General features: G+C 38.6%; 1 protein-coding gene across 2 annotated transcripts; it reads left to right on the top strand.

Annotated features, from left to right (window-relative positions):
• The first annotated feature begins 10090 nt into the window (after positions 1–10090).
• Positions 10091–25148, top strand: malt1 (MALT paracaspase 1). Of its 2 annotated transcripts, XM_063489557.1 has the most exons (17): positions 10091–10369; positions 11386–11552; positions 11850–11971; positions 13462–13609; positions 15682–15860; positions 15973–16069; positions 16169–16216; positions 17349–17372; positions 17477–17521; positions 18447–18650; positions 18967–19144; positions 20162–20233; positions 20312–20439; positions 20858–21007; positions 21744–21901; positions 22044–22169; positions 24339–25148. In XM_063489557.1, exons 1-17 carry the CDS (start codon positions 10221–10223, stop codon positions 24828–24830), a joined length of 2487 nt encoding a protein of 828 aa, XP_063345627.1. In that variant the 5' UTR covers positions 10091–10220; the 3' UTR covers positions 24831–25148. The 2 variants fall into 2 exon arrangements, with proteins under 2 accessions (XP_063345627.1, XP_063345628.1); XM_063489558.1 differs by lacking the exon at positions 16169–16216.
• Positions 25149–26243: the final 1095 nt, after the last annotated feature.

The raw sequence follows: 26243 nt of genomic DNA on the forward strand, positions 1-26243 counted from the left end.
ACACTCGGTGTCAGGGAAGTGACATCACAAGCAAGTGGCAATGGTGTGATACGAGCTCGAGGCAGAATGTCTTGTTGTTACCTGAAACAAGCAGATATGGTGGGAAAACAGCAAACACAACCAATAATACCAGTTTTTCATTTAAATATACGGGTCAGTAACAATTTTTATATGGTTCTCAAACGTTAAAATGAACTGTTAATAATTGGCTGGCAATATCATCAGCTGTAATCAAGGAATTCAAACATTATATGAGTGTTTCAGTAAATAAATAAACTGTAAGTGTGACGTTAAGAGTCATTTTGCTCATTTCAAAAGCAAAGTGGATTTGGCAGAAATTGCCAGACAAACTGTGAAAAAGAGTTTGAAACATAATGTTTGGTGTTAAGCAAATTTTACATTATCTTAGAAAATGCTAGGGACGAATACGTTAATATGTGCATAGGGGATTTTTAAAAAATCATCTAATTCACAAACACGCACTTTGGACTGTTTATGCACTTCCTTATTCCTGAGAGATACTCGGATAAAGATTACACACAGAAACAAAGTACGCACAATTATGTTGGAAATGCTTGATGAATTTTTTAAGCAACAGCACGTCACTGCAAACTGCTGCACGGCTTTTCTACATGGACTGGAAATTTACTGAAGCTCAGCTCAGTGAGAACTCAGACACCAAAGTAGTTTTCTGCCACCTTTACATGCTTGATGCAATCAGTCACCACAGGAAGTGTAGGAAACCGTCTTTTACTGGTTACCAACCTGTAATGTACAGAATATCGCAAAGGGGTCACACCTTTTCCCTTTTTGTAATTTGTTTTGTGTTTTGCTCAGCACAAACACAGACAACGAGCTCCTTTTTTCCTGCTGTGACACCCATTCTGACAAGTTTTAACAGGATCGCTCAGTTGAGCAAGTCTTGAACTGGATCGGGCTTATGTCTCAGTTCATTACATGCCAAAATAAAAACCCAAAGCTAAATACTCACCTTGGCACTCAGACTAAACATTTGGTCTAGGAGTAAACCCATCTTGAATCTAGTATAACATATATATTTTAATATTCTTCTAATGAAGTACATATAATATTCTACATGTTTAAAGATAAGTGAAAAAATTGCATTATTATGCTGTATTTAAGTGCAAAAATATAAGAATTTTTGGGAAGACGCATGCTGAAAAACTGTTACTAGGGTAACACACAACAGCATAGATGTTCAGTCAACATTTCTATGTATAAATATAGGCCTAATATTTTGTACGCTCTATAAAAGGATATAAACTGTACTATATGCATAATATTTATTATGTGTACTAATACTGATTAACTAATTGCTTCCTTTTATTACTATCAGATTTTTTGTGTTAAAGTGGACGAAATAACTTTTTTTTTAAACCCACATTAAATTAAAAAAAAAAAAGTATCATGTGGATTCACGCGCTTTATACTCTCAGCTACTCAGTGATAGGAAGCCTGATTAATACCCTGCATTGCATTACATAGCACATTTAGGTTTTCATTTTCTTTAGACCAACCTGCGAGCACACAACACGCACAGAATCCATTACCAAAGAATTACATGAAGCCCTATCAGGTGTGATATTTACCAGGAAGCCGCGGGGGGAAAAAACACACACAAATAAGTACAACTAAAGGTTAGTAGATGGTTAATAGACGCGCTCTGGCGTTCACTCACCACTTTATGATCTTGGCAGCTATGTTTATCATCGATATTTATCGGACTTTGACGGGTACAGAACAAAAAAGGTAGCCTTCTTCAGTCATGACACAAAGCCAAACGAGCTTCAGACGAGCTCCGCACACCTGGCAACCACTGCGCCTAACGCCCCAGGTATGACCACAAATAAGGAAGAGAGGTGTCTCGTTAGTAGTCGGGGGGAGGGGCTTATTGTCGTCACGACATACCCACCTGAGTACGAGCGAGAGAGTAAACACAGCGAGATGTCTCACTTCACTTAATTCCCTGAAAGTGCCAGCAGTAATGGTAACTGGCTGGTTAGTAACAGGTTTAAAGGGCAGTCTTCATACCTACATGTTGTTTTATTGGTATTTTAGCAAATTTAGCTACATTTTTTTTTAAATGTTCCTATAATGGTTAATCCACCAGTATGCACACGCTTATCAAAGCTACTCCAAAATATTTTAATACTTTAATTATTTTGTTATCTACGAGTTTATATTTGCAGTTAAAAAAATTTGTAAAACACATTATTATTGCATTGTGGTGTAAAAACGTGAATTCAGTTTGTTGCTTACCTAAAAAAAAAACAAAACCATTTTAAAGTTTTAAACAGGTCTTTGGCAAATTTCTAAAAATATTCGTGTTTTCTTGTTTTTATGACAGGTTAGGCATTGTATATATACACTGTGTACACTGTACTTTTTTGCCTGAATATTTGCCTGCAGTGACTCATCAAGATGCATAAAGTCAGTCAGTCAATCAAGAGCGAGAGCAGCACACCTGTCTCACATTTTCTCTTAAAATATATTGCTGTCATATATTACAGTCAGGTCGCACGAAGAAAAGGTTGTAAACTCAAGAAAGTTACAGTAGAGTTTCTTGAGCGACCGCCTCTTGTACCTAACACTTTCTCTTCCGTTTACCATTTCTGTGATAGATTAATATTTCTGCACCTGTTTCATTATTTTAAATAGCCGACAAACATAAAATGAAGAAATGAACGAGGGGTGTAGAAAACAAAATAAAACAGATACTGGTTACAAGCTTATAAAAGCTTGTTTCAAAACCCTAAATTGTTCGTGTGAGTATATGTGGGTCATGACTAGGTTTGTTATCAGATAAACACCAGTCATCACACATTCACATGGGTTTGTTGAATGATGTTAGGGAATTTTGATTTCACTAACATCATTATGTAAATTATAAGGCATTCAGTATGAGAGCAACATTTTTTTAAATGTTGAAATTTGTAATAAAACCCAATAATCACACTGATGCTGTTAAAATAAAAATATATTAACATACACCCCACACTAGCTCTTTTGTTACCTTGAACATAGAATTTGGTTTTTAATTCAGTCCCATATACATCTCCTTGTTGGTGTTAATTCCCTGATGTAGATTTAGCCGTAGCTACTATTGGTCTTACTTTAGGATTTGGCAACAAAAAGTAAAATATAGAATCTCACCAGCCTTATCTTTGAATTTTACTTTAAGCATCCATCTGTACGGTATTGTTGATTCCTAGATGGCTTTTACACTGTTTGCTGCAAACAGGTGCAGCTGTCTTCCAGTGACGACAACCTCTATTTTGGAATATGAAAGGGTTAAGTACAACAGGTGAAATGATGTTATGGGGATGCTCTCGTCTGATATGGAGGTGTGGACGTTCCTCTTTGTCCACCATCATCAGTGTTGTTATTTTTTAGGGGCACTGGTCAAGGACAGATCGCCATGTCCACAAAGGTTTTCTGGAGTTCACGTAAGCAGCTCCTTGCTAACAAACAAATAACGTGAAACCTGATCAGAGAGTGTGCACAAGTTTCACGTTGTTTCATTCAGGTTTTTATTTGTACTCTGTCTCAGTCATTCTTGACCAAGCTCAAGAAGGCAGTCCATGAACGTATGCTAGTCATTAGTTTAGAGATTATTTTTCTGACATGTGGACATTTACTTTAATAAACTGGCCTAAAAAAAATCCCAATCAAACCCCAATTCAGAAAAAGTTAGGACCGTGTGTAAAATGTAAAAAGAAAAAGACTGTAAAAATGTGCAAATCTCATAGACACAAATATCAAATATTTAAAGTGAAAAATTAAAATGTCATTTTTCATGAAAAATACAAGCTCCCTTAAGCCTGCTGCCATTAATAGCATCATAATAGCACTAACACATTTAAAAAATGTTCAGATGGGGGAAAATGCTAGAAAAGTAATTGATTCTAAAAAGAAAACAGTGGGAGGAACATCTGCAACTAATTCGGTTAATTGGCAACTGGTGAGTAACATGCATGGGCATCAAAAAAGCACCTTAAATAGGCAGAGTTTCCCAAAGTAAAGATGGGCAGAGGGTCACCATTTTACAGAAAAACTGCCCACAAATTGTGGAATAATTTTAGAATAATGTTCCTCAATGTAAAATTGAAAAGACTTATCTCATCATCTACAGTACATAATCATCAAGGGATTCTGAAAATCTGGAGAAATCCCTGTGCGCAAGAGACAAGACTGAATATCAGTACTGGTTGTCTGTGAGCTTTGGTCATCACGTCATGGGTTCAGGATCACTTCCACAAATCACTGTCTGTAAACACAGTTCATTGTGCATCCACAAATGCCGGTTAAAACTCTGTCATGTAAGAAAGGAGCTTTAGGTGAACATGATCCAGATGATCACTTATGGTATGAGGGTGCATTAGTGCCTATGGAACTGGAAACATTTAGAAACGCACCATCAACGCTTAAAATTTAGAGCATCAAATACTCCCATCCACACTATGTATTTTTCAGGGAAGAGCGTGGGTATTTCAGCCTGTCAAACTGCATCTATGTCTGGGTGCTGAACTGACCTGCTAGCAGTCCAAGCCTTTCACCCATGAAAACATTCAGTGCATCATGAAAGAGCAGCTAGAATCTTCTAACAGACGAGAATGGGACAGCATTCTTCTCCCTCAGTCCAGCAGCTGGTCTCAGACATTTATGGGCTGTTGTAAAAAGACGAGGTCATGCTACGCAGTGGTAAACATGGCTCTGCACCAACTTTTTTGGAGAAATGTTGCTGCCATCAAATTCAAAATGAGTTAGTATATTGCTTTAAATAGTGCATTTTCTCAGCTCAAACATTTGATATGTTTTCTGTTCTACTGTGAATAAAATATGAGTTTAAATCATTGTAATCTGTTTTTATTTACACTGAATACAGCGTCCAACTTTTTTGGAAGCGGGGTTGTAGTATTTGTCATGTGATACAGTTTTAAAGCCTTTTGATTCTAGAAGAGTCATTAAGAGTCACTGTTAATAGCTGACCAAAAAAAGCCTAAATATATCCACTATGATTCAGTGTTCAGGATTTTCTCTACTGTTACATTTGGACTCTCTCAGTCAACTCTTTGGCTGTGTTTATTTGAAACTGGAAAGTGTGGCTGGAAATTACTCATACTGATTTTAAGATGGGATAAAGCTTCTCACGTGATTACTCAATTGGAATAAAATGTTTTATTAAAAAGGGCTGATTGTTTTAAAAAAATGTGGTAAAATTACAGGTTTCAGTGAAAAGCTTTAACTGTGACTACTTGTAATTTGCCTGAAGGCTGGGCGAAGCATTACATGTTTGCAGGATAACTTCCACAGCAACAAAAATTTGCGTTCAGCAGAGAAGCTTCCCAGTAGTTTTCCACATGCCTGTCTATCCGGGCAGTGCTTAGCCCATCTGGCGTGTCAGTTAACAGTGACACACCTTTAGTTTCTGTTTAATTCATGTTCACATTTTATATGAAACACATTACTTACTTATAGCCATAAACAATAAAAAGAACCTGTTTGTTTGGTGACGTTAAATAAAGGTGAGTTTATGTTGTTATTACCATCATGGTTCCAGTTGGCATTTTCAATCCTAAGAATGCAGTTTGTCATGTTATTGCAAGACTATTGCATGTTTTGCAGTCTGTGTTGAATAGACTCTACATAAACAAATGTTAAAGCTGTGCTGCACCTCCTCATAGATTCACATCTCTAATCTTCATAGACTGTCATGGTGAGTAACTTGAAGAATAAACTTGTGGCTTTTCTGCATGTCTTTTTTTTAATGTAAAAGTTTTTTAACAGACAAAATGCCATCTTCTTAAACCAGCTGCTGATAAAATATGATTTTTTATGAGTTTTATAACTCTAAGAAGAACTAACAAGGAAGTTATAAATGGCTGGACCCCATTAATCTTTAGGGTAAAATATATTTTATTAAATAATAACACTAAACGCTGAAGGTTACTTTACAAAGAATTAAAAATCAATAAGAATAAATGGAAATACCTATCAAATTACAATATGTAAAATCATTAAGAACAGAGAATCACAGTGAGTAAGACAATTTAGAATAGAATAGAATAGAATAGAATAATCCTTTAATTGTCCCACAAGGGGAAATTTGGTTGTATCAGCAGCAAAAACACACATATACAAACAGAGCAGGACACAGAACAGAAGCACAATTTTTACATATTTACATCATGGACAATAGTTACCAGAGCAGAGTACTGTACAGTTGTTTAAATTAGCGTACACATAGTGTGCAAACGGAGCAGGATACTGAAAGAAAGGAGGTGCAGGACAAAAGATTGCATAGTGGAGAAAAGGTCAGTATTACATATGTCACAAACTGTTTTGTCAAGGTTTGCTGTGTAGCAGGCAGGATGTAGGACCCAAACGCAGGACTCCTAAATGAAAGAGTGAACAAATGGAGCAAGCTTTACTTTGCTGTAAGTAACTTACAAATACAAAAGCAAAACTTGAAACTAGAAACACAAAAACTCAAACCAAAACACTAGAAAATAAACCAGGAACTGAGAAATAGGAATTAACTCTGAACACAGAAGACAGAAACACAGCATAGTGAGGGTACGACACAACAACTAAGAGGGAGAAACACAGGAGTTAAATACACAAGCAGGACAAAAGCTGTGTCCCAAAACGTCGGCTGCATCCTCCTGAGACCGCATTTGCAGACCAATTACGTCACAGTGAAGCAACGAAGGCTGTCCCAATTCGTAGACTCCTCCGAATCCGGCCGACAAATGTGTCCTCCTTTTCCCCAGACTTGAAGGATGTGTCGGGTGTATCCTTCATGGCCCACCATATCCCAGAATTCATAGTGCGGCCCAGCCCATTCCAGTTTCCAACAATGGCGGCTGCTACCAAGTTTTAATATTACGCTTTTTAATTTTTCAGGGCCACAAAATAAACTTTTATCATATTTTCAGGCGAGAAAGTAGCTGTATAAACTTAAAATATCTCCTTGGTTTATCAAGACATCGCATATTTGGAAAAGTGCTCCGACGTTTTCGGAGACTTCTGTTACCCACCCGTTCGATAGCTAGCCGGTGGGTTCAATGGTCACTCGAGCCGGCGAGAACAGCGGACTCCCGGCTTTATTGTTTTCAGACCCCTGCAGTCTTTCTCTACTCAGGTTAAACATGATATATGTCACTCAGATAACTTAAAAATGTTATTGTTTTGCGTTTATCAGTGTTTTATTTCTTGGGGAGTAAATTGGTTTGGTTGAGATCAAAGTTATTAGATTAGATTAAATAAAACTTTATTAATCCCTATTCCTCCGGGGTTTTCACAAAGCTGAATAAACATCAAACAGAAAACTGATTAAACAGAAGTGTGAGATGGTCGAGAATTTATTTTCTAAAGAGCTACAAATACAGAACCATAAACCAAGAGACTAGCAGTGTTGGGAAGGTTACTTTTAAAATGTATCCCACTACAGATTACAGAATACATGCCCCAAAATGTATTTTGTAACGTATTCCGTTACGTTACTCAATGAGAGTAACGTATTCTGAATACTTTGGATTACTTAATATATTATCATGCTTTTTACAACTACATGAATGTACTATTGCTGTGTGATTTATTACTATTACTGAAGGTCCGCGGCTCCAAACCATAGTAAAGGGACCTCTGGCTAATAAGTCGGGTTCTGTGTCGGGCTCGTAGCCGAAAAATAGCTTTACTTTGTTGTCTGGGTCAAGTTTGCTAGCGAGAGACAGAGAGAGGCGTTGAAAGGCTGCTCCAACGGAACTTACTGTTTCGGAGGAAAACACGAACACGGTGTACAGTCGAGTCTTAATAGCTTACTTACAACTGGGCTCGTCAGGCACTCTTCTTGGCTGCAGTGGTTATTATTATATTTACATGCTTCCAGCTCCCGTTTTTGCTCGATGACAACTCGTACTTTTCCTTTTTCTCCCTCCTCGCACTCACAGACACATAATGTGTATAGCAGTCCATTCTCCCTGCAGCACGGACTACACTGCCCATCAGGCTACATTCTTTAGGGCTATGCCTGTAGCATTCTGCCTATTAGCTTAGCACAACAACAACAACAAAAAAAGCTCTCTCACCCAGGAAACAGTCGCAGAGAGAGCGCATCACCCTGTAACCATGGCAACCGTAACGCTGCCACCTGGAACAACAGAGCGTAGCTGTCAAACAAAACCCAAACAGTCCTGACCTGCGACAATATGAAACAGGAAAGTACCGCCGTGTAATCCATTTATTTCAACAAAGTAACTGTATTCTAAATACCACCTTTTTAAACGGTAACTGTAACGGAATACAGTTACTCATATTTTGTATTTTAAATACGTAACGGCGGTACATGTATTCCGTTACTCCCCAACACTGAAGACTAGTAATGATAAACCGTGATGAAATCAAAGAATTATAATAACACAAAACACTGGGTCACTTACCCAGGACTCTAACAAGTTTAAAGACATCAAAAAATAACTAAAAACATCAAAAGTATGTGAGGAAATACGTCCAGGCTTGGGTCTGGCACTAGGAATACACTAACAGCACCATGCAGTCTCATTGCAGTTTGTAAAATAGTCACAACTATAATTTTATTAGTTTGTGTTTCTGTACATTAACTTTTATTCTTTTGTGTGTTCCTCAACATGAATTTCCCAGCATTAAATTTGAACTTTTCATCCCTCCATTCTCCTATATACCGAATCTATTGTATATCTCAAATATTTTCATGCATCATCACTTTTAAAAATATTATTAATGAACAACATGCTGCTTAGTAAAGTTTAGACAGGTTAGTTTTGTTAGGTTTTGTTTTATTATAGTACTGGACTGATTGAACAGCAGCACACGCCTGAAAAGATATGCTTCCAGTGGTAAAACAGTGCCACCTTGTGGTGAATTCTTTTGTTACATTTTGCAGGGGGCAATTACAAAAAGTACCTTTAAACAAAACAGGATTTACAGAGAGCCAGTCTCCATATGAATATGCAGAAGAAAAGCTCTGAGATTCTGTAAGAGGAGACAAGGGGTGTCAAGCCACTCCTTTGGTCAACTCACAAAACCAGTGCTGACTGCAGGTTAGGGTTAGTCAGTGGTGCTAGTTTATAAGGTGGGGGGAACCTGCAGTCAGCTGAGACTTAAATGGTCACTTGGATGAGTGATGAGTGAATGTTTTCCCCACTGAAAACACTACGTCCAGATTAACAAAATCAATTTTTTGTGACATAACCTTTTGTGTACATTATATTGCAACCAGTTTTGACTTGATAATGTCAGTGCTGGGTAAAAACTGTTTAAGTCCTCAATGTATCTTTCCAGGAAGTGATGCCTACATAAATGAAAACAGGATTGATCCTTAAAAAAAACCTGTTCATTTTCTGTGCCAACCAATAAGCTATAGAAAATTTCTAGCTCCTCCACTGTGAGGTCGTCACCGGCTCCCACCTGAGCGGCTGACTACAGCCAAAGAGTGCAAACTGAGCGAGATGACTCACCTCTCCTCAAGTTCCTGTGCCACTTGATTTGTGAGTTTAAGCCTGGGCACTCGTTTAATATACGAGGATGTTGCATGTGAAAAGAAAAGAATATATAGATTAACCTTGATAAATAAGGGTTATTTGGTATATACTAGCTAGTATTAGCAGCGTTTACATTAAAGAAACTTCTGACGTATTTAAATACGCTGAACAAATACCAAATAATCGTGTTGATTTCGGGCTCAGTTAATCGTTCATTCATTGTCAAATGGCGAGTAGAGGGCAGCTACACTCTCTTTGGCAGTTGCACAGAGCTAGCTAGTAGGCTATCCTCTTTCGATTAACGCCAAACAAAATTACGAATAGAAAATGAGATATCGCACAGGTTAATTTTTGAGTAAGTTACTTGGTTTATCTTAATTGCGTTGAATTAATGAAAGGAGGTAAACTCTGAAAACAGGCCAGAGTTCGGGTTTTTTCTTTTCGCCTCTCGCTTCACAAGCGTACATGCAGAGACTCATCTTTACGCATAAGTGGTCTTTGTTAGAAGGAAACCACAACTGAGCTGCACCACGGGGAAAAACCAAGACGACGCTGTAGGCGTGTCTGTCAATTTTATCATTTCTTTCAGGAAGTAGACATATTTTTTTCTCGTGCCATAACTTTTCTTTTGCGTGCGATAGAAACACGTTGATGGTGAGCTTTGGTTGAGGAACTGTCATGTCGGACTCTTTGGAACGGTCCACGAAGATCAACTCGTTGAAGGAGCCGGTTGTGAAGAGGCTGTGTGAGGTGCTGGACAAATCCAGCACTAAAGGATGGCGAAAGCTTGGAGAGATTGTTGGCAATGATAGACGGTTTAAAGTCAGGTGGGTTAAACTTTACTATTAGTACTCGTACTTAGTAAATGACCAGAAATCATTGCATGCATACTCTTAACCACCGGTTTATTTATTAAAGCTAATGTAGACTAATGCGATTAACTTTCATTATAGTTACACTGTTCAGTTTGGTGGTTATTGTCAATTTTATATTAAAAAAAATAAAGGTATAGAGTATGTAATACAGCAATGCACAATTAACCTGTATATTTTCTGGCATAAATAAATATGTAACTCCAAGTTAATAAAATCAAGAAACCCCCATTGAGAGATTAAATTGGACAAATATTTGTTTTTCATTACAGCGTCTTCCAGGTTAATGGCAGTTAATGAAACTATTAATCAAAAATGTAGGGTCCAGTCATTATTTATATGCAGTTTTATTAACAAATAATGATGATGACTAATGTTTGCCTCTGTTTTTTTTTTCATCCTAGCTGTCACTGTGCAGCTGTAACATTATCATATGATATCACACCTGCCTAATATCACTATTACACCGTGCGTTTGAGTACATATATTCCCGGTACAGTGCAGTCTGCTTGTAAGATGAAATATACATTATTTATACCAAAACATAAAAAACAACGTAGCTCAATCAAATAAGTACAAGCTAAATAAGCTCAGACAAGTGTAAAATTGCACAAAAGAAGGAGTTCAGGTAAATAGAGATTCAGAAAAACTGAACAGCAGGACATGTCCGCTCTTAAATATAACCCATTAAGGAGCTTTGTAATAAGCTTCAACAAATACAAGTGTTACGGTATGACACTAACATCTATCTGTTAGATAAAGTGTTTCACTGATTGTGCACTAAGTGGTGCAGATGGTGTAAAGATTATCATTAATTTGCCTTTCTTTTAAATTTGTGTAAACTTATTCCCTTATCTTTGTCTAACAGTTTCTTATGACCTGAGTTTTCATGTGTGAAAATGGTAAAGACGAGTTTTACTGTAATACGATTTAAAATATGAAATGCTGACAATCACCTACATCCTTTCCAGCTCGGATGACATGGAGATGTGCTCTCTGAAGGTGCTGGAGCTGGAGGGAAGCCCGAGTCTCATGCTGCTGAGGCTGATGGGAGAGCGAGGCTGCACCACGGGCCATCTGATGGACTACCTCCAAACTTTAGGCAACTCAGAGGCTCTGCAGTGCCTGAAACCGCCAGGTAGAGTAAAACCACATCGCTGCTGCTATGTTGTCAATCATGCAGGTTAATCTTCACTTTCTGCATTCTATTTATTTCTCAGTTTCTCAGCAGTTTTAAGTCAGTGCAGCAGTAAGCAGGGTTCATATAATTTAGGTTTAAAGAGGGAATGTTTTATTATGCTATTACCACTCATCTGTGCTATTGCTAGCTTGGTAAGTAAAGTTAAACTTTAAAAAGAAGCACCACAAAGTTCTGCTGTATACAGTCCATCTAAATTCAGTGTAAATTCACAGTAATTATCCTGTACATGTGCAGCCCTCCAGATCCTCATTCAGCCCCAGTCTGTATCCATTATATGTGGCCACAATCTGCGGCTCAGCTGCCATGCTGTGGGCAAGTCTCCAGTACAGTACCAGTGGTTCAAATCTAAGGAAGAGGTGAGTTCCTCTGACACACACAAACACACACACACACACATTGAATTTTTTCTGACTTTAAATTGAAGTACTTGTGTTAAAAACCTCTTTAGTGTTTTTCACACATTCACTGCAGCCATAACTTTACTAACTTTACTAGAAATGACACAACTGAAATGCATGTGAGATCAAAAATTTCCAACATGGTCTGATCAAACATTAAATGGTATTTAAACTGACAACTTCCTAGTACAAAGTCCACCTGCATGATCCGGTAAATTCACCACTGGTGAGTCCTGCTGTTGCATTCTCTTCTCAGTCAGGACTTTCCCACAAAACAGAGTATTTCCAATATTTAGAAGACATGATTACCCTATCATCGGTGCAGTAAATAGCACTGTTGTTTCATCATAGTTTATGGGTGATCCTAAATAAGTGGTTAAGAAACTTATCTGAATCTCTTCCTATAGCACAGTGATGTTTTTTTAGTGATCTGAGCAATTCATAAAGGTGCACAGTTGCAAGCGTCTGCATGTGTCAGCGTCAGCATGCATTCAGTCTTGTGACGCCATGCTGAAAGGGATACAAAAGTGTTACTCATTCTGACTTGAAGGATGTAACTTTATTCGGAAGTGTGACGTGGGTGCTCAATCATAGAAAAAGACACATTCAGATGCTGTCGTATTATTAGGAGGAAGGAACTCTTGTCTGAGTTTCTACCCAAAGCTTTGATCTTTTCTAATGAATTTTTGTTTTGGTTTTAGTTTATTTTCACTCAGTTTACAGAGTGGTTTTGCTCATTGTGTTGTGTAGTTAATGTTTAAATTTCATTAGTGTCAGTGTTGTTTGTGTGTTTTTAATGATTATAAGGAGGCTGTTTGTCAGCCTCTTCCGCCTGGTTTCCCTAAATTAACTAACAGACTAAAACTAAGGACATTAGTTTTATAAATACACAATATTTTTTCAATTTTTTTCAAGACACTAAATGTAATTTTAGGTAACTGCAAGGTTATTTAAAAAAATGTTTTCCCCAAACTTTTAACTTTGCCTCACGGTCTCTGAAATGCATTTCCTTAAGCATACTTCCTGGCAAAAGTCTTTAAGGAAGTCCGAATTTTAAGCAGTGAGTCAGAAACTTGAGCTGAAGTACAAAATTAACAAGTTTGGGCTTGAAGTGATCTCAATCAGCACCTTTCTCAAATAGAAACAGTGCTCCTTATGTCCTGCCTGCTCCTGATCTTGTGATGTAAAAGACTTTATCATCCCTTATTGGAGTTCAGCGACTCGTAAAGGATCATTGACAGTAGAAGATCAAAGAAAGACAAAGCTCACAGGTCCAAGTTGAGAAAAATGTATATAGCTTCCAGTCTATTATGTCCATAATGATGACATAATGTTTCCATCATGCAGAGTTTCCAGGCATTAGATAAAATTGCTGTGGTGTCAAAATTGTCTGACTTCTGAGCTGGGAACAACCTTGTGAATGAAAAAATGTGGTTTTCAAACTTCAGGTTCCAAACAGCTTCTCCCCAGACTTGGTAATAAGTCCAGTCCAGATGAAGGACGCTGGTTTTTACATCTGCAGAGTCAACTGTGGAGATGCCTTTGAGTTCAGCCACTGGGCTCAGGTGGATGTCCTGAATGTCAACTTGTGTTACGGTAAGATTGTGCAGGTTTATATTCAGCAGATCTGTCCAAAAATCATATTCAGTTAAGGTGATGTTTGATGTTGCAGCTCTGATTGTTGATATTTAAGATCTCTGGGCTTGAGGAGTTGAAGTACATCACTGTCTATATGCTGTCCATTGTGTGCATAGAAGAAATTAAGTTATCAGGTCATGATTCACCTCATGAGCCATGACAAAAACTGAAAGAGACATAGTTTAAATTAAAAGTATTAACCGAACAGAGGTTATGAGGTCAGTGTTGTCAGCATCTCAGCAGGTGGAGTTAAAATGGTGAGTGTAAGAGTGGGGATTGGGAACTCAAGGGCCTCAAGGGCCGGTGTCCTGCAGGTTTTAGATATCATCCTGGGTCACCACATCTGAATCAAACAATTAGTTCATTACCAGGCCTCTGGAGAACTTCGAGACATGTTGAGGAGGTAATGTAGCCATTTAAATCAGCTATGTTGGCTCAAGGACACATCTAAAACGTGTCGGACGCTGGCGCTTGAGGCCTGGAGTTCCCCCACGCCTGGTGTAAGGTGTTGTACTATGCAAAACTATATTAAAAGGCTGAAGCCAGCAAAACAAGTAACACGATGCTGGGTAGATAAGAGAGAGAGAGAGACATAGAGAGAGAGAGGTATACAGCTCAAATGCTGGAAACTGGCCAAGTGCTCCCATTTGCATTGATTGACTCCGCCTACCAAAAAACCTCCAAAAACACATCAACTCTGGCCAAGACAGGAGGGCTGTCATGAGTTCTTTCTGTTAGAGAAAGGGCCTTTTTTGTAGAGCCGTTGGTAATCTTATCTCCAGTTAAAGCTAAAACAGTGAATTTTCTTTAGTAGCGTTTGTGAATGGCTTTAGCGTGATGCAGAAGTGATTTTGTAACTTCTTCGGTTAATTGCTGTGGTTATTAGCATAAATGTGCTAAATATTAATTCTGCGCTACGGCTGCTTAGCCAAGAATCTCTGTGACAAAATTAGCGTGCGTGCGAATTAGTGTGGTGTTAAATACTGCACTCTTGTTACATCACAATTGTTACAGATTAGTTATAAGACCAAAAGCTCTGTCTATTCAATGCAAAGCAGCAGTGATTGACAGTTTGTTGTTATATTGTTTGGATAGCAGTCGAAGTATTCATTACTGTACTCATTGCACATGAATGTGCTGTGAAAATATTTTGGTAGCAAAGATGTCATCTCCGCCATACTACTATATGTAAATAGCCTTGTTATCATTGGCCATTGTTTCATAATCCAGAGCCACGCCTGCTGGTACACATCTTTAATGTGTGGTACTAGAGAAGAAGTTTAAGTGTGTAATTTAAATCCTCAAAAAAGGACCAGTGACTATGATAGTTCTGACCTGATGCCTTGCAGTGTGTGCTAGCTATATACTGTGCACATAGCTAGCACACTTGCAATATTTAATACATATACTCTTCAGATGTTTGTCTTTTATGAGTTTTTGTTTTATTTCCTTCCAGCTACCCTGTGCTCCTGTGCTTGGAATATGAAAATAACATGGATGCTGTGAAGAAGATGTGGCCTTATTGCTCAAAGCTAATAAATGGCACACAAGCTTTTGTCACTGTAAAATAGCTTTGCCTGATTTGGTTGACTGTTAATAAAAATAACTTTCCCAGCTAACCTATATCCCTCTATGAGGACAGCAACCAACAGTTGCAACCTAATAATGTACTAGTAATTAAATAACATAAAAGGGTATGCAAAATCTTGCAGTTTACACAATTAATCAGAAGTTTCTTTCTTGGTGTTGTGTACAAAGGTTTCCTCCAGTATTCCAACCTTTTATTCTGACTTTATGTAGATTTTCTCCATTCAAAACAAATTATTCATCACTGAGATATTGTCAGTGTTTGAAGCTCACTGACCTCAGTTTCCTGCTCTTTGTCGGAACAGGACTTGTTTATTTTTGTGGAACCTGAAACTCTGTCGCTTTTTCCAGCGATGAGAACAGCTGAAATGGGAATCCTGTAACGGATGAAGAATGCATTATGCAGTCCTGTGTGTAATTGTCTTCTTTCCTCACATCACCAGGGCAGAGTTATCATTCTTTAGATGGTCGACTAAAGGTGGTGATCCAGCCTCAGTCCCAGCGGCTACATGTTGGGGAAGATTTGCAGCTGGAATGCGGAGCCGTGGGACGGCCGATTCCTCGATACCAGTGGCACAGAAATGGAGTCCCAATTCCAAATTCTACAAAGAGGAAACTCATGGTGAGAGTATTTGGGAAGAAATGTTTTTCTTTTATTGCTTGTGTGTGTGTGTGTGTGTGTGTGTTTTGAGACATTAAAACCATTGTGGCATAACTGTGTGTGAATATTTCAGATTCCTCATGTGATGCAGGAACAACAAGGCAGGTATCGCTGTGAGATCAGCAGCAGCTCTGAGAGAATGTGGACCAATGAAGTTGATGTCGTGATAGGTATGCCACACTTGAGGACATTTTGTTTAAAATTACTCTTGAACCAGTTTCATTGTCATTATATCTGAGCGATTATTTGCCTCTGTTCTTAACTGAAAGCACCAAGGATATCAGTCCAGATTTCAGGGGCAATGGAGTGCTCTGAAGGTAGAGTTGAAGGCACTGGTGCATGGTGTTTTAAATCGGGTAACAGTTAGCAGGTGTTAGCTGCATGCGAATGGAAATCACAACTTCATTCAGATTGCATGTGGATCGTGGTCTTGGATTATTCTCACTAATCAGCACAAAACTCACATGCATGCTTTCTGATTTTACTAAAATCAATCCTTCCTGTCATCTTTAATGCATTTCATATTTATCTGTGGTACTTAAAAAAAAATATAATGAAAAAACTGAAACCAACACTGAAGTGATTCAATTCAACCACTCGTCGTGTTTCTCTGTCTGTGTGACAGAGCTCGATTGCTGTATGGGAAAATATTTCTGAAGCACTAAGTTGTGGTTACGTGTCCATTTGTGATGATGACTGTTGCAGTCCCACACTCAGCATCCTTTGACTGTTACAAATATTCACAAAGAAACATTTAGACCACCAAATAGTTTCTGTGTATCATTCTGTTGTTTTTTCAATTATTGTGGTTTTTGTGGCTCTGTGGGTCATGCTAATTTTGTACTCTCTACTTCAGTTGTAGAGATTGAGGGGAACTAGGAGTGACACGACACAGTGTTTGCTACTGCAGGAAAAAAAACAACCCACGAGCTTCCAGCATCATTTAAAAAGTGTTTACTCATTTAAACAAGTTGTTTTTCTGGCCATCCTGGAAGTAAAAAAAAGAAATCTGTGTGAAAATGACTTTCTGCAACACATCATTTAAATCCAGTGGCGTAGTATCCCACTGTGGACCACTAAGAGAACAGTTGCAAGCCATTTTAAGTTTAATGCTCAGCCACATTTATTTGAGCTGAATCAGATGCAACAGGGGAAAATTAATACTTAAATACTGAAACAATAAATGCTTTTTGCTCCTGTTTTGTGTATCTGTTTGCTTCCCCTGAATCTCTATAGAGTCTGTAAATGAAATGTAGACATAGAGCAGACTGATCATGTGTCCTTGTGCACAAAGAGACGTTAGCAGATTACCTCAGTGTTGGGTTTGGTCTTTTCTTTCTTATTAATTCTGAATATTATTATTATTACTTTTAAAGTTTCACCCTTTCCTTTAACTAATCAGTTTTGTATGCTAAACTTGAGTGATAATGGTATATTTTTTTTCCCTAGATGACATTTACGCCATTGGAGAAGGTAAGAGGAACCACACGCAGCAAGCATATACATCAAATATTTCTCTTAAACAGCACTTCCTATGTTATGCTTGGCTTTGTGTTTACTTTCTTGTTGTTTTTTAGGTTCCAATGAATTCTTCCTAAACAGTATTCCTGAACAACTTTATGGTGAGTGTCTTTATGCAGGTGCACAGTTCCTCTACTTTGCATGTGCGATACTATTGAGATCAGTTTCAGTCTCAGTACTTACGCCAACACAAAGATGTGAAACCTTCTTGTAGCACAGTGTTAGCAGCCACACACAAGGACAAAATAACACTTTGCAGCATCATGCACTAAACACCAGAGAATAACACCCACTAAAAAAAGCTACTCACCAAAAAAGGAAAAAGGAAAAGCTTCACAAAAGGCTGGTGTGTTTTATGACATCAGCGTGATAATAATGTCACTGTTGTATGAAACACTTCCTTCCTTCCTCCCTCCATTTCTTGGTTATTATGATTCTTATCATCTCTACCTCAGTTTCTAGTTTGTGCAAACAATGAACCGCAAATGCTGTGAATGTATGTAAAGTTCGCGTTTCTTCTGATGGATGTTTTTCTTGCTGTAACATGTACTGTGCAGCCATGCAAAAAAAATAGGAACTGGCATTGGAAATCATTGTTTATTGTAGTCTAACTGAACAAACGATCCTGTGCAAAACAGTACCAGCAGATTTACTCAAATAAAGAACAGGAAAAAAAAACATGGACTTTGTTGTCATTTACATGATATTAAAAGTAAGCAAAGCAGATGAGTCGTATGGGGAAAAAAGGAAAGCCCCTGCGTGATCACATCTTTAAACTGATACTACTTAACGTCATGTTCCAGTGCACTCTGCCTTTGTTCTGATGTTCGCTACACACCTGTAAGGTTTCATAACAGGATTTTGCACCGTTGTCACACGTCATTTTATTTTGCAGCACTTCCACCTTCAGTTATTTTCTGTTTCCACTTCACTTTCCAGTTCTGAAACCATGTATGTCATTGATTTTTGAATGGTATTCCTTTTATTACATTCATCATTTTCTCCTTTTTATGTGTTTGATCCCAGCAACTGACAAAGTGGCCCTGCTCATCGGCAACCTGTCTTACCAGAACCACCCGCAGCTTAAAGCTCCAATGGTGGATGTTTATGATCTCACTAACCTCCTGCGACAGCTAAACTTCAAGGTGGTTTCGCTACTAGATCTCACAGAGTCAGAGATGAGAAATGCTGTAGATGAGTTTCTACTGCTGCTTCACAAAGGAGTCTATGGTACGTTTGCATATGACTTACCTCTGGGCGGTATTGGCAGTTGTTTCAGCCTAGAAGGTGACAGAAATATAAGGATCCCAAAACACAGCATGAAAGAGAAACACTGCAATTTTAATCCTTCTAATCTAAGCATAAACAATGTTTAGATAAAATAAGAAAATATAAATTAATGCATAGCATTTTCAAGATTATTTATAACTTAACAAATGTTATTCTAATTAAATAAACATTAAATAACAACAGTAAAAAAAAGCTGTATGCAACCAGATCTTGTATCTCTAAGCTGCCTGACTGAAATGCCGACTTTCCTCTTTAGGTCTGCTGTACTATGCTGGTCACGGATATGAAAACTATGGAAACAGTTTCATGGTGCCAGTAGATGCTCCAAATCCGTACCGCTCAGCCAACTGTTTGTGTGTGCAGAGCATCCTTAAACTGATGCAGGAAAAGGAGACGGACCTCAATGTTTTTCTGCTGGACATGTGCAGGAAGAGGTGAGTGCTAGAGTCATTCAGAAAAAATCAAGAGAACACAGATCATCACTGTATAACACACAGTCAGTTAAACCTCCGGGGTATCCATCTGTCCTGCTAAAAAGCAGGAAACATTGTGAACCCATTTCAGCAGCGTTGGTTCAAATAAAAGTGATACCAGTGGCACTGAGCAGGTAACAAGAAGACATCGCCCCCAAAAGGAAAGGTTGCACAAGTGACCATTACTGACCACTGCTATAAGTGCATTGAGACAACAGTTTTGGTGCTATATAAATAAAACTGAATTGAATTGCTCTCTCCTTGTCCCTCCTGACTGAATTTTCTCTAGATTTGGTATTTGTTAGTGTTATTGTCACTGCTCATACCATGAGATGGTATCCACAGCCCATTCAGGGTGCACAGGTAGTCCACCTTCTCCAGGATGGCACATCTTTATGTGTCATCACAAGAAGGTTTGCTGTGTCTCGCGACACGGTCTCAAGATTGTGGAGGGTGTAGCAGAAGATTCACCCCGAGCACATGTGACAAAGTATCTGGAGACACCTTGGTGAACAATATGCCTGTAACATTCATCCAGCATGACTTGTTTGTATTGGGTCAGTGTTGGTCTGGGGAGGCATATCCTTTGAAGATCACACAGACCTAAACGTGCTAGCCAGCACACAACTGATTGCTGTTAGGTATGGGGATAAAAGACCACGTGCCAAATAAAGCCACAGACTATCCAGGGGCTCTCGATGTCCTGATCCAGGTCTGCGAGAAGATCAAACAGGAGCATGTTTAGATTTTGAGTTCAGCGCTCAAATATGTTTTCCATTGACTTACATGATTTTATTTGAAAGATTTTCAACTTCAGTACGTCGACCTTCAAGACCCAATGTCTGCTTTGAGTGTTCCTCTAATTTTCTTTGAAAACTGCATATATTCTGTTTTCTTTAAGAAAAGGACAATTAGGAAACTATTGTCTCTCTAGCTTAAAGTTTAGAAAGTATCAAAATTTTACATATTTATTGACAGGAATATTCACGATGACAGCACTCCAAACGTCGTCCTGAGGGTTACCGCCAACATTGTCTTTGGATATGCTACGTAAGTCCATAAATTAACTTCATACATGGTTTTGCTTTCCCAGATATGAAGTGTTGAATTCTTTGTTTGGCTGTTCAGGTGCCAAGATGCAGAGGCCTTTGAGCTGAGCTCCACCGGCTTCACCAACGGTGTGTTTGTCAAGTTTCTGAAGAAGCGTCTGCTGGATGACGAGAAGATCACTGTGGTGCTGGACAGAGTTGCCGAGGGTAAGAAACAACACAAAAATACAACATATGCTAACATCAGAGACAATGTAGGAAGCACTTAGTTAAAAGATGATCAGCAGAGCATTTTGAATCCTTTGGCAAAATTAAAATGAAATTGCATTTCAGTTACTGTGTTTCCTGCAGGATGTGTTTCAGCGGTCAGTTTAATGAAAAGAATAAAACAATTTAATTAAATGTATTCTGCTTTCCATTATTCTTCCATGCTTGTTGGCTAATGGAGTTTCCTTCAAGGATCCACAAGTTTATGATCCATTAGCTTTGGTTAAATTAAAAATTCAATGCCTCTCAACTCCCAATGCAATGTTTTTAATCTGAGTGTGTTTAAGCTCATGTAAGGATGTTTTGGCTTTTTGTGTTATAATAACTGCAGACTGTCTGATTTATGTTTTGTGCACAGATATGGGCCAGTTTGACGCTACAAAGGGGAAGCAGGCTCTGGAGATCCGCAGCAGTCTGTCGGAGAGGAGAGCGCTGACGGATCCTATTTTGCCCGGAGACAGCGCTGATCTCGCTCATGCCCACAGCCGACAGTGGGCAAAAGCTCACGGTGAGTTTAGTACTAGAGATTTAAAGCATTTTTAAAAATATGTTATCTCTGCCTGGAAAAACCCCTATTTGTCTATGGCAGCTCAGCACTGGAGGCTCAGTCAGATGTTTACAAATGGTGATAAAGTGCTCAGCTTATACTGGTAGAAACTTGGTGAAGGGGCAACGATCAACAGTGAGTGAGAGACACACCCTGTAACAGCCACGGTGCCTCTTCTAGCATTTGCCCCTACAATGGAGAAGCCAGTGACTTTTACTGTTGTAAATCTTGTTTTCACAGTGTCTCGGGGGGACCCAGTTCCTCCAAATATTGGTCTCAACCTGTTAGGCTTCTCACTTTAAAATGCAGCTTTTTCTTTCTTGCCTGTTTTATTTGTGGCATTTGAGAGAGAAGCAGTGAAAGCATTCAGTATTTTACAAGCTATTTTTGAGAAAGACATTTTTGGTGAATGAGTGACATATATTTGACATATTGTGGTGTTAGTCATTATTTAGTTGTACTAAAAAGAGTGTAATGCAGAGAGTAATATTTATATATTTAGCCTTTTTTTCCCCAATTATTTTAGTCACAAGGGCAATGTTAAAACAAAAAAACTATTCACACACACATGATTTAGGGCATGAGTCAAAATTTTTTAGTTTTTATTTTAAGTAAATGGTTACAGTTGGACTTTTGGTCAAATGTATGCAAACTTAAATGTATGTGAGTCTAAATTTGTTTCTGTATTTTACTGCAGAACTTCCTGAGAGTATGTGTCTCAACTTTGACTGCGGCGCTCAGATTAAGTTGGGCTTCGCTGCGGAGTTCTCCAATGTGCTTGTGATTTACACTCACATCGTTAAGAAACCTACAGACATGTCCTTCTGCCAAGCATACGTCACTGACTTCTCACAGGTATGCTCTCATGAATCTGAAAGCAGAACATACATTTGTATCTGTCTATCATGTTTGTATCTATCACTAAGCAGCGAAGGAAAAGTTACACCATAAGTGTCTGTAAATATGCAACTTTTTCTGTTTGTGAAAACTCCCTTAGGACCTTGATGTGGATCCTAAATTGATGAATAGAGAAACTCCAGAGGAGACAGGGATCTACCTCCTGTCCAGCAGTCTGCCGCAGCACTGTCTCTACACCAGACTCAGCTCACTGCAGAAGCTTAGGGTAAGAATTATAAATATTTACAGTATATCGTTTAGTGTGCTAGATTTTGGAGGTGGACCTAACTGGAGGAAATATAGAGTGCTGGATCCAGCTAACATCATGGTTAATGTGAGGTCTGAGGCTGGTGAGCTGATCGGAGCGTAGTGGGATGTGTTTCATGGAGTTTTAACTACACTCGCACTTCCCAGGCCACAGTGTGAATGTAACTGGCTTTTTTCTGGTTGATGGAGAAGTTGATCTGAGGAGTAGGAATAGATGTGGAGATAATACACAAAGGGTGGAGAAATCCCAAACGTGTGTCTCGGGCCTGGATATTAAGCTACCAGCTGTGGAGTGCATTCATGTTACTTGCTGAGGGAATTGTATCCTTTTAATCCTGTTGCTGTTTGAATTCAGCTTGAATTTAGTTTGAATGAGTACACATTTGCAATTCTTTCCATCAGAGGTCATCCAAATGACTAACTGTGATTAGAGCTGGGCGATAGAACGATAACGATATGTATTGCGAAATAACTTTTTCTCGATAGAAAAATAAACTATTGCGATAGACCTCATCTCTCTTGCTCTCTTAAAAAAAAAAGAAGAAATCAGCCAATCCAAATTAAGTAGCGCAGAGCCGAACCAATCGCAGCCGCAGCGTCACGTCACGTGACTTGTTACGTACAGCACAAGTGCCAAGCCGCACATGTGTATTTGTTTGGGAAGCAGCCAGCCGCCGTGCTGCCCGGGTAATGGAGGAAATGAGTTTGCCGACTAGAGAAAAATCAACCGAGAGCGTGACCGAAGGTTACCGAAGAAAAAACAGATGATGGTTCCAATGCCGGAGAGATTGTCGAATGGAAGGGCCATAGAAGTTCCGTAGTGTGAAGGTATTTCGGCTATTTCAAGTCTGACAAAAAACAGAGTAGCGCGCACTGTAAATTGTGCCGAAAGCAAGTCTGGAAATACAATAAACCGGTGCATGCTCAATCTCTGACTGAAAGCGCTAATTCGTCATTCGGCTTTTGTCAGACTAAAGTTTATTGTTAAGAATGTTCTGTTAGCATCTTTATTTTAAAACTGTTTGAAAAGCTAAGCTATACAACAAGCAGAGATTGAGAATTTCCTTTTAGTTCTGTTTATTTGATATTGACAAAAGTTAGTCAATTTTGTCTGTTCTTCTGTAAAACAAACTAAGATTTATTTTTAGAATTAATATTTTGTTTCTAAGTGGAATTGACAATTTAGTAGTCTGTTTTGTTTGTTCTATTTTGAAACTTAAACCCTGCCTTTCGTGTAGTTTGCAATATTGGCCTATTTATCTGAAAAAGTCTCATGTTCCTTAAATACATCTACCCTGTTGAACTTATTATGGGAAATAAATATTTAAATCAAAACAAGCTGCTGATTATTTCACATTTTACTTGTGAGCAACGGCACATTTAAATCTTACAAATATAGTTATTTGGCTTATATCGTGATATATATCGTTATCGCCTGAAATGAAAAAAACATATCGTGATATGAAAAAATCTTATATCGCCCAGCTCTAACTGTGATGAATGTTTATGGAAAATTAATGATTACTCCTGACCACCTTCTGCACCACTTAATGGATAGGCAGAGAAGCTTTGTATAACATCTGTAACATCTGCTCCGCTGCTACATCGACATCTGCGGGTAATCTTTACTCTTCAGCTATAAGAGGTGGTGGTTAATGGTATATTGTCAGGGTGACAACATGTTGATGTCAGAGATCAACGAATCTGAAAATCAAATAGGATTTTCACATTTATGCCATAGGTGGATCTTCTAGGAGGCTGAGAGGCAGCACTGGTGGCCACCAGTATTGTTTTCTTTATTGCATTATTAAGATTATGATTTTATTAAGATCTTCTTCTTTTGCTAACCCTCGCTAATCTCTGATCTAATAGATATAGTGATGTTTGCGTGTGTAAAGGAAAAGTCATTAAACTTTTCCTCTTGTATAGATAAACTATTTAATAGTTCACACATAGAAAACTTATAGGATCACTGGAAGTAGGAGGATTTACCTGGTCACCATAAAGTTTATTCACTGTTGTTGAGATGATTTATAATTCAGAAATTATTTGATGTGGTTTCATTTTAATCAACAGCTTTGAGTGTTGATTAATACAACTTTTTGTGTGCTAACACCTCATGCAACAGGAGGAGCTTGTCTTCACGGTGTGCCTTCAGGGAACCTTCACTGCTATGGACGACGATCATCCGATCCACTGGACGAAAAGCGTCAACATTGGAAAGCCACTGATAGCCCGACTGGATCTCCACCGGGCCATGCGGCGAAACAGCTGCCTGCAGACCTGCATGATGCCCCACAGTCCATCCCACAGCCCCTGTCACAGCCCTGGACCCGAACACCGCCACCACCTCTATCACGGGTCACACCAGGCCCAGGACTACAACCGCCTCTCCCCGCAGCATCGCTATTTGGACATCGGTGAGCATCTGCAGGGCGCAGTTGGAGGCTGCGGGGATATCTACTATGAAAATCTCAGCCAGTGTCGCTATGACCCACCGTACACCTCCGGTGGGCTTTCGAGCTCACCAGGCAGGCTCAGCATTCCCATAGAGACCACAGACGACATCAACGAGCTGCAGACTGTGTTCATCAACAGTCTGCAGCTACAGCCACAGTGAGACAGAAGAGAAGCTTTAAATGTCTGTAGTTCTGAATCTGTATTACTGCTGCTCTTGTTGTTACATATTTCAAATAGGTTTTATATTTTATACATCGGTTGTTTCAGAAAACATTATGCTGACCTTTGTAAATCTGTTTTGAGAACTGAAAACATGTATTTGAGTAAACTGACTAATACGTCCTCATGTAACAGTATTTCAGAGACTTAAAAATAGAGTTGAAACTATTTTTTTTAGCCAGATGCATTTAAACTACAAACCAGGTGGGCATTAAAATAAAAACGGTACATGGTATGCATTTAATAAAATAAACCTGAGAAAAAGAGGTGGTTTACAACCATGTTTGTATTCCTGTATTTATAATTATTACTTATACATTTGTGACTTGGCAGCTTTTTTATTATTATATATGCAGGTTAAGGGTGGTGCAGTGGTTAGCACTGTTGCCTCACAGCAAAAGTTTTGGGTCTTGGGTTTGAATCCACCAGCTGGATGAGGAGTTTGTGTGTATTTGTATGTGTTCTGTCTGCGTTCACAGTGATTTTGAATTGGCTGTAGGTGTGAATGTGAGCATGAATGGTTGTCTGTCTATCTGTGTCAGCCCTGCAACAGACAGGTGACCTGCCCAGTGTGTACCCCCTCTTTTACCCTGTGGCAGCTACGATAAACACCACGGAACAAAAATGGATGGAAGTATACAGGCGTATCTTTTTTTTTCTTTAAAAAAACAAAACAAAAACAAAACAATATCAGTGTTTTATGCATTTGGGCTTTAAATATTTAAAATTTTCAATGAAATCATCAAAAAGTGCAAGAGCTTCTAGCTATTAGAAGTTGAGAAAAGAATTGTCTAACCTAACGTCCCATTCTTTTATAACATGTTATACACTTACACATCATTATCATCATCATCAAGCCTGTAGACTCCTGGTGGAGCATAGGGCCGCAACAACACCACGCCAATGGACTCTGTTCTGGACCGTTCTCTTCAGCTGGGTCCACGTCATTCCCGCAGTCTTTACTTCGCTCTCGACAGATCTTCTCCACGTCTGTTTGGCTCTCCCCACTATACACTTACACACTATATGCATTTATAAATCATTACAGCCATCAAATAACGGTACAAAAAGTATAATATTATTTTCCTCTGAATTGTAGAAATAGCATAAATTGGAAATAATCTTATAGTGGATCAGCCTTTCCTTATTTTATCTTACATATATACCATTGAAGTATATGGCCCTCATTTATAAAGTGCTTTACAAACCTGAACATTACGGCTAACCCTGGATTTTCCCGTTTGAATGCAACTAGCCAAACAGTGAAGAGCCACTTACTGCTGAAGAGACAGAGTGAAAGTGAACAGTAAATCCTTAACATAAAACTCATTGTTGCAGTGGGAGACAGCACACA

This window comes from Pelmatolapia mariae, linkage group LG12 (genome assembly GCF_036321145.2).
Source record: "Pelmatolapia mariae isolate MD_Pm_ZW linkage group LG12, Pm_UMD_F_2, whole genome shotgun sequence".
Taxonomy (NCBI): domain Eukaryota; kingdom Metazoa; phylum Chordata; class Actinopteri; order Cichliformes; family Cichlidae; genus Pelmatolapia; species Pelmatolapia mariae.

Bases quoted from the DNA above. Each gene is read 5' to 3' on its own strand.
- malt1 (XM_063489557.1), top strand. From the start codon at position 10,221: ATGTCGGACTCTTTGGAACGGTCCACGAAGATCAACTCGTTGAAGGAG. The intron at 13,610-15,681 runs GTAAGATTGTGC...TCACATCACCAG, and splicing joins GAATGTCAACTTGTGTTACG to GGCAGAGTTATCATTCTTTA. The intron at 18,651-18,966 runs GTACGTTTGCAT...TTTCCTCTTTAG, and splicing joins GCTTCACAAAGGAGTCTATG to GTCTGCTGTACTATGCTGGT.